This window comes from Protobothrops mucrosquamatus, unplaced genomic scaffold, assembly GCF_001527695.2.
Source record: "Protobothrops mucrosquamatus isolate PMUCROS unplaced genomic scaffold, P.Mucros_1.0 scaffold2700, whole genome shotgun sequence".
Taxonomy (NCBI): Eukaryota; Metazoa; Chordata; class Lepidosauria; order Squamata; family Viperidae; genus Protobothrops; species Protobothrops mucrosquamatus.
In genome coordinates this window covers 12,048-20,615 of record NW_015388746.1, presented here as the reverse complement: position 1 = coordinate 20,615, position 8,568 = coordinate 12,048, and the positions used below count along the sequence as shown (strand labels likewise).

Sequence of the window (8,568 nt, the reverse complement as noted above, 5' to 3'; positions counted from 1 at the left end):
AAGTGCAAAATGAGAGAAAAAAGACAGGCAAAGCAAGGGGAAGAAACAAAGAGAGAAAAAGAGAGAAAGAGTTTGATCAACACCCACCCATCCATCCATCCATTATTTATGTATCTCTATATTCATATATCAAAAGGAATTGACCTTCATAGAACCGCTGGAAATGATATTGTGGGTAGTTAACACTGACATTTCAAAAGGGAGTGGCCTTTGATTATTCCAGCTTGAACCCTTTCAGGTACATTGCAGTAGCAGAAAGTAGGACAACAGGTGATCCCTCTTCTTTTCTGAAACTATTTGATGGATCGGGACGATGTATCTGACAATAGTTTGGAATGCCTACCTAGACATAGTTACAATCCTCAACCTAACACCCAGAATTGAGCCCAAACAATCTGGTGCTAAGCAGGACAGTTGCTAAGGGAATTTTGTCCTGTTTTACAACCTTTTTTGACAGTTGTTTAGTGAATCACTGCAGTTGTTAAGCTAGTAACATGGTTGCTGCATGAATCTGGCTTCCCCGTGGATTCTGCTTGTCAGAAGGTTGCAAAAAGGGATGACCTGATCCAAGGACACTGCAGTCATCCTATATATGAGGCGGTTGCCAAGTGTTGAAGTTTGGTCACGTGATCATGGGGATGCTGCAATGGCCATAAGTGTGAAAACAGTCATTAAGTCCCTTTTTTCAGTGCTGTTGTACCTAAATGCCACTAAAGGAATGACTGTAATTCAGACGCCTGGCAATTGACTCAGATTTAATGGGGAAGCCAGATTCACTTAACAACAGTGAGACTAATTTAAGAACGGTAGTGATTCACTTAACAACTGTGGCAAGAAATCTCGTAAAATGGGGATACTCACTTAACAAATGTTTCATTTAGCAACAGAAATTTTGGGCTCAATTGTGGTCATAACTCAAGGACTACCTGTACTTATGCTCTCCCATTGCAGAAGCTGTAACTTTAACCTGATGTCCAACTTTTTTTTTAAACTGCTGCCTGAAATTTCCTGACATTTAGGATAATGAATCAGAAGTTGTGGGTGCTCCAACACTGGAAGCTTTTAAGAAGAGATGGGACAGCCATTTGTCTGAAATGGTGTAGGTTCTCCTGCTCTTTTGCAGAAGTTCTCAGCTAAGACTGCCATCTGCTTTAAACGCCCTTCTTGACATTTCTTTTTCTTTCCAGATTCTGTGGAAGATGTGCAGCAAAAGTGTCCTAAATGTCCAATTCTGTTGCCTCTGAGTGACCCTCACGTGGTAGACTCTGTTGAATATGTACTTAATAAACACAATGAAAAACTTTCTGGCCACATTTACGAAGTTCTTGAGATTTCAAGAGGGCAGCACAAAGTAAGTGTGCAGAGGTTAAAAAGGAATTCTGTTGATCTCTTCCAGTTTAACGTTTTGATACTTCATATAACTAAGAGAAAGGAGGAGGAAACAGGAGGAATTATGCTCTGCAAAAAGTCTAGGAAAAAACCAGATACCCACAAAGGAGACTATTTGTTGCTCAGGATTGAAATGAGGGGTCCTTCGTCCTGTCTGAGCTTCGTTGCTTTCTTGCAGACATTATAGTAACTAAACTAGGTAACATCATCAGTGCTAGACCGATGATCGACTAGAACGGATGACGTTACCTAGTTTGGGTAGTGAAATGTCTGCAGGAAAACAACCAAGCTCAGTGAGCACCAAGATCCCGCAAAGAACCAGCTGCTAAGAAAAAAGGGAGAGGCAACTTTTCAAGAACCAGGGGCTCTAGCCGATTTTTTAAAATTTACGTTCCAGGCCTCTGACCGTAGTGAACAAGGATTCACTGATGTTTTATTTATAAAATATAATTACAGCCAATACCCAGCCAAGTGAAACATAGAAGCAGCCACCAAGTAAAACAGAAGCAATGAAACAGTCATATAAAAAGCTAGGAAATCCTCATTTATTAGGGGCTCTGGGGCTCACAAAATACCTCTCCCTCTGCCAAGGGAAGGTGGGAAATTTCAGTAGCAACAGGTGACCACAGGTGACTGTGGGATATGTAGCAGACAGGACTAAAATTCTTTCTCCCAGCTCTTCACTTTTGCCATTTCTACCCACAACCCAACTAAAACGTCTCTTGCTTTGATTTCAGTATGAGCCTGAAGCTTACTATGTGGAGTTTGTTATTGTGGAGGTTAACTGCACTGCTCAGGAAGCCCACGATGACCATCATCAGTGCCATCCTTATACATCAGGAGAAGAGGTAAGTGCGAGGGTCAACTCCAATCCTATCTAGACCGGATTCTTTCATTCAGTAGTAGCTTTATCTTTTCCCCTGCATAGCAGTCCTTTGACCATTTCAGGTTTGCTGATATGTGGAGGATTTATTTGGGTTCCCCTGGAAATATCTTAGTTCTTCCTTCTCTCCCTCCCTTTCTCCAGCATATTGGATTCTGCAGAGCAACTGTTTTCAGGTCGCATGCTAGCCTGGAAAAACCTAAAGATGAAAAGTTTGAGTCGGACTGTGTCATCTTTGATATCAAGGTATGTACGTTAAATGCAATTTTGTTCACCCTCTTTCCCTGTTCTCCACAGCACTGTTTGTCAACCTCATCAACTTTAAGATGTGTAGACTTGAACTCCCAGAATTCCCCAGCCAACAGGCTGGCTGGGGAATTCTGGGAGTTGAAGTCCACCTATCTCTTAGTTTCTCTTATCCATTCTGTCCATCCAAGCAGCTCAAAATTAACTTCCTGTTCCAGCTATCGATTCCCCTGCATCCCTTCACATGAGTAGATGCTCTGATATATAATAAAGTCTGTTTGATCCTGGCTTAGCATAATGCAACTTTTATGATTTGTAAACACTAGATTATTTTATTTATATACTTCATTTTCTCTGAGATTATTATTTTACACTCACCAGTTTGGATTGTAGGTTGGGCTGAGACAGAATAACTGGCTCAGAGCTATCCAGAAATTTATCTAGCCAGGAAGAGTTTGAATCTAGATCGCCCCAGTCCAACTCTGGCCCCTTAATTGCCATGCTATTTATTCAACAAACTGTGGTTATAACACATTATGCCTTAGTGATATGCCTTACAATAACATAAAGAAGACAATCTCCAAGGTCCCTTCCATCTCTGGTATTCTATGTTCTGTTAACTGAAGGACTAATTGCAGTTTTTCAATATTATTCATTTGATTTCTATTCCAACATTCACCAACTGCCAAATTACAGCAAGTCCTCAATTTAAGACCACACTCCCATTTTTTTTATTGCTAAGCAAGACTGTTGTTAAGTGAGCTTTGTCCCATTTAAACCCTTTCTTGCCACAGTTGTTAAGTGAATCACTGCAGTTGTTAAATTAGTAACACGGTTGTTAAGTGAATCCGGCTTCCCCATTGAGTTTGCTTGTCAGAAGGCTGCAAAAGGGGATCACAAGACCCCAGGACACGGCAACCGTCATAAATAGATTCTGACTGCAAAGCATTTGAATTTTGATCATGTGACCATGGGGATGCTACAAGGGTCGTAAGTGCGAAAAACGGTCATACTGTAGGTTGCTTTTTTCAGGGCATTTGTAATTTCAAAAAGTCACTAAATGAATGATTGTAAGTTGTATTGAAAATATTAACACCAGTTGGTTTTCTTGGTTCACTTTTGTCAAGCTGGATTTTAATGTGTTGGAAAATTCAAAGCAGGATAAGCTTCAGGTTCAATGGCCGAAGAAGACTCATCAGTGCTTGCATGTTTTGTGTTTTTTTTTTCCAGGAGGGACACGCTCACTCCCATTTGATTGAGCATCACATTGGAAAATATAGTACTTCCCCAGGACACAACAATACTGTTCTCAACCTCGTCCATTCACACAATCATACAAGCGCCTCACATGAGTCTCATGAACATGAACATGTGGCGGAAGTCCCAGTTGCTGTGGCCAAAAGAGAAGTCCCAACAGATACACCACATGATCACACACACCCTGTGAAAGGTTGTCCAGGAAGAGTACATCACTTCAAGCTGTAGGCCAGCCATACTAGAGAGCATCGAGAAACCACCCAGTTAGTGCAAAACCGTTTTCCAAATCTGAACTCAAAGCTTGAATCCAAAAAGGGTTTACCCTGACACATTACAGTCTTTGCCAAGTGTTGTGATCACCCATGGATGTTATAAGAAAGGGGCTTTGTATTTGTGCCTTTCTGCTTATAGAAATGCAGATTCTGATGCTCACCTAACATCTTCCTGTCCCTCTCTCTGTTCAGCCAAGGAACGAGAAAAAAGTTGATCAGAAGTTATATTAGTCCTAAAGTCCAAATTCTTCCTTTTTTTTCTTTTAAAGAGAAAATACATAGCATTTGACAACAATACCCCCAAAGTCCCATCACCTCTATTCCTTAAGAGATTTGTTTTTCCCCAGAATGTTTTCTCCGTTCTACATTATTTGACAGGGGCAATGTTGAATACAGTCCAAAAAATGACAGAAAAAAGCAGAGGATACTTTCTAAATAAATTGTTCAATTGTAAAATTGCCTTGCCCTTTGTTTTGCTTTATGTTTGTGGCCAGATGGCCTTAATCACTCTGAATGAGAAGTCTGGGAATTATAGTTCAGCACCTCTAGGAAAGGACATGGGGTCGACCTATTCTCCCAAGCACCTGAAGTCAGAACAAGAAGCAACAGATGGAAACTAATCAAGGAGAGAACCAACCTAGAGCTAAGGAGAAATTTCCTGACAGAACAATTAATCAGTGGGATGGCTTGGCTGAGAGGTTCTGGGTGCTTCATCACTGGAGGTGTTAAGAAGAGATTGGACATTCATTTGTCTGGAAGGGTATAAAGTCTCCTGACTGAGCAGGGGGTTGAACTAGAAGACCTCCAAGGTCCCTTCCAAGTCTTTTATTCTGTTATTCTTCAGTCCAATCACAAAACCTAAAGCTTAAACAACTGATGATCCCTCACTAACCCATTGAGTATATTTTGACTCTTTTTGCCCAGGTTATATATAGGGGTAAACTCATCTGTTCTTTGAACAAGACTCATTCCATTTTGTACTTCTCAGCTCCTCTAAGTAGACCATTATCAGCAAATCAACTCCACAGGAAGACTAGAGCTATACTTTATTGAGATAGGAAAGTGTTTCTCAACCTTGGCCATTTTAAGAGTTGTGGACTCTAACTTCCAGAATTCCACAGGAATAGCGATAGGCTATAATAACCCTGACTGCTCTTTAGAAGGCTAGATCCTGAAGTTGAAACTCAAATACTTTGACCACCTAATGAGAAGGAAGGACTCACTGGAGAAGAGCCTAATGCTGGGAAAGATTGAGGGCAATAGAAGAAGGGGACGACAGAGAATGAGGTGGCTGGATGGACTCACTGAAGCAGTAGGAGTGAGCTTAAATGTACTCCAGAAGATGGCAGAGGATAGGAAGGCCTGGAGGAACGTTGTCCATGGGGTCCCGATGGGTCGGACATGACTTTGCAACTAACAACAAATAATAATAACAATAATAATAATAATAATAATAACAACAACAACAACAACAACAACAACAAGCTTGCCGATCATATTATATATTCTCCCTTCCTTCTTATACCCCAGTGAATGAGGCACTTGTTTGCCTCAGCTGATTCTGAATATTATGTTGCTTCCCAGAATTTAAAGAACATTTCAGCCCTCTTTGGCTTGATAATGGTTCTTACATATTTCTGTCAAGGTCAACCTCCATTATTCTCTACACTATGGTGCCCCATTAAGGCTCATTATTCAGAAAACTCACACATTTGAATTTATTCAAACCTGTTTCATATGTTGTCACAACTTTGTTCTGGCCGGGAATGATTTCTTGGTACAATAAAATACCAAATATGAACATAACTTATATAATGTTTGCTTACAATATAGAACAATATAATTTCAATATAATAGAGATAAAAAGGCACAATAAATTTCCATCGCAAATTTATGGATAACTTCTTAGAAATCCTCTCTGGACAAAGAGAGGACTTGGGATCCCACACACATGCTCCAGAACGACGTTCCCCACAAGGAGATCATAAAACAGCAGGAATCAAGGAATTGCCTTGGCTTCTACAGTATGCCCAAACTGTAATTGACACATTTATGGTAATAGGATTTGCATATTTCCTTTGTTAATCACTCCTGGAAATTGCTTAATGATTTTATGGATACTAAAAACCTTCCGATTGGCAAATTTCAATTCATCAAGTGAATTTCCTTCAATCTTTGAGAAATAGGTTTTGTACAAGTTTAAGTTATCAAGGTTCTGACTGATGAACCCAACCAAGCAAACACCTTTGAGACATGCTGATCTCTTATTGTAAAACTTTATTGAGTACATCACTTTGGCACTAATGAAAGCAAAACCAACTCTGGCAAGACTCCTCTCAAACCAATATACTAAAAGCACTGAATCCTCCCTCGTGTCTCTGGTCACATTGCCCAATCAAGTAGAAAAATATTGTTATGAGAAAGCATCTCTAGGTCTGGCCAGATATCTGGTGTAATGTCCTTGAGTCTCATGGTGTGGCTTCTTAATCTTTGAAGCCTGCATTCCAAACCTCTCCCCTCCCTCCAAGTTCATTGGCAAACCGCAAAGCAATATTTATCACACCAGCAAAACCATGCTTTGAAACTTGACATAAGGACTTTAAATATATATTTTGGAATAAACACCAAAAAGGTAATTAGAATGTTGATTCTGGAAAGTTATAAAGGGATTAAGAGCCCTGGTGGCACAGTGGTTAGAATGCAGTACTGCAGGCTACTTCTGCTGACTCCCAGNTGCCAGCAGTTTGGCAGTTTGATTCTCACTGGCTCAAGGTTGACTCAGCTTTCCATCCTTCCGAGGTCGGTAAAACGAGGACCCAGATTGTTGGGGGCAAAATGCTGACTGTGTAAACAGCTTAGAGAGGGCTGTAAAGCACTGGGAAGCGGTATATAAGTCTAAGTGCTATTTCTATTGCTATTAAGGAGACAGATGAATTTGACATAACATTTTGAAATTCATTACAGATAGCGCTTGACTTACAAAAATTCATTTAGTGACTGTTTGAAGTTACAACAGTACTGAAAAAGTGATTTATGACTGCTTTTCACATTTATGATCATTGCGGCTGTCATGGTTCCGACAGACGAAACTCTTCAAAGAACTTTGAGGCATTGTTTACCTTAAAGAATCTTTATTCAGCATAGGCCAAGATGGGGGCATTCATTAGTCTCCTCTTCAGTTGGTCAAAGGCCTGCTCACACTGCTCAGTCCACTCTGCCTCAATGGATTTTCGAGATTTCCTGGGTCCCTTATTCTGATGGACCTGGTTTGAATGACCAGACACATCCTCTACCTCTTCATTCTTCAACAGATCATTGAGATTACAGGCTATCTTTGCAAAACCTTCAACAAACCTCCGATAATATGAGCAGAACCCTAGAAATGATCGCAGTTCAGCCACATTTTGGGGTCTGGGCCAAGAAGTGACAGCCTCAGACTTCATGGGATCAGTTGATATCCCTTCTGGAAAGACAACATGACCCACATACAGTATGTGACAAAATGTTTGGTAAAACTGGCATTTCTCTAATGACAGTTTCAATCTTTCTTCATGGAGCCTGGTCAGAACCATCTCCAAGTGCTCCTTGTGTTCTTCAAAAGTCTCACCAAAGACAAGGATATCGTCTACGTCAGCGGTTCTCAACCTATGGGTCGCGACCCCATTTGGGGTCGATCGACCATTTCCCGGGGGTCGCCAAGCAAGGCTGTCCGCCATTTTTTTCCCTTTTCCAGCGGGTGCCTTACCTCCCTTGAGCTGGGCCAGCTGGTTGTCGGCCTGCTCCATCTCTGCCACTTGCCAGCTACGCCTCGGCCAGCGCAGGGGGCGGAACAACGCATGCGCGGCGCTCCCGGGCAGGGAAAGTCCTCGACTTACAACCAGTTGGGTAGTCCTTGACTTACGACCGGTTTAGTCCTTGACTTACGACCGGTTTAGTCCTCAACTTACGACCCATTTAGTCCTCGACTTACGGCCGGTTTAGTCCTCGACTTATGACTGGTTGGGGGTCGCGGCATTAAAAAGGTTGAGAACCACTGGTCTACGTAGACTAACCCCTCTAACAAGTTCATGTCTCCCACATATTTCTTTTGAGCATCTGATATGTTCCATTCTTCAACAGCCTGTACTGCCTGCTCCATCCAGGTTTCCTATTCTTCCTCCCCCTGTGACACTGGTTGTATCCCTGAAAAGATACTTTCTTGTACCCAGCCCCAGCACAGTGGTTGCCAGTCAGGGTTTGGATGGGTGTCAGGCTCCCCATGGTCTGGGCAGATCCTGCCTCTGCTGCCCCTACGGTAATCAAAGTACGTGTCTCCTCTTGGGGGCCCAATGTCTTTGCCATTACTTGGTTTCTAGACATCATGTGCAAATGGGTTGACCTCCTAATTTTTTCTGAATGTTGATTTGAAGTTTAATTGAAGTCCACAAGTCTTAAAGTTGCCAAAGTTGGACATCCCTGCTCTAGAGAATACTATGAGTAGCCAAGGAAACAAACAAATGGATCCATAATGCTGAAAAAGAT

The 8,568-nt window shown here is 41.6% G+C and overlaps 1 protein-coding gene across 1 annotated transcript in view; it reads left to right on the top strand.

The window, feature by feature from the left end:
- LOC107296238 (antihemorrhagic factor HSF-like) overlaps positions 1-8,568 on the top strand; it is a 24,750-nt gene that overhangs the window by 6,619 nt on the left and 9,563 nt on the right. Inside the window, exons 4-6 of the mRNA XM_015825587.1 lie at positions 1,174-1,351; positions 2,127-2,237; positions 2,417-2,518. Coding sequence (XP_015681073.1) covers positions 1,174-1,351; positions 2,127-2,237; positions 2,417-2,518 — 391 coding nt within the window. The remainder of the gene's footprint in view (positions 1-1,173; positions 1,352-2,126; positions 2,238-2,416; positions 2,519-8,568) is intronic.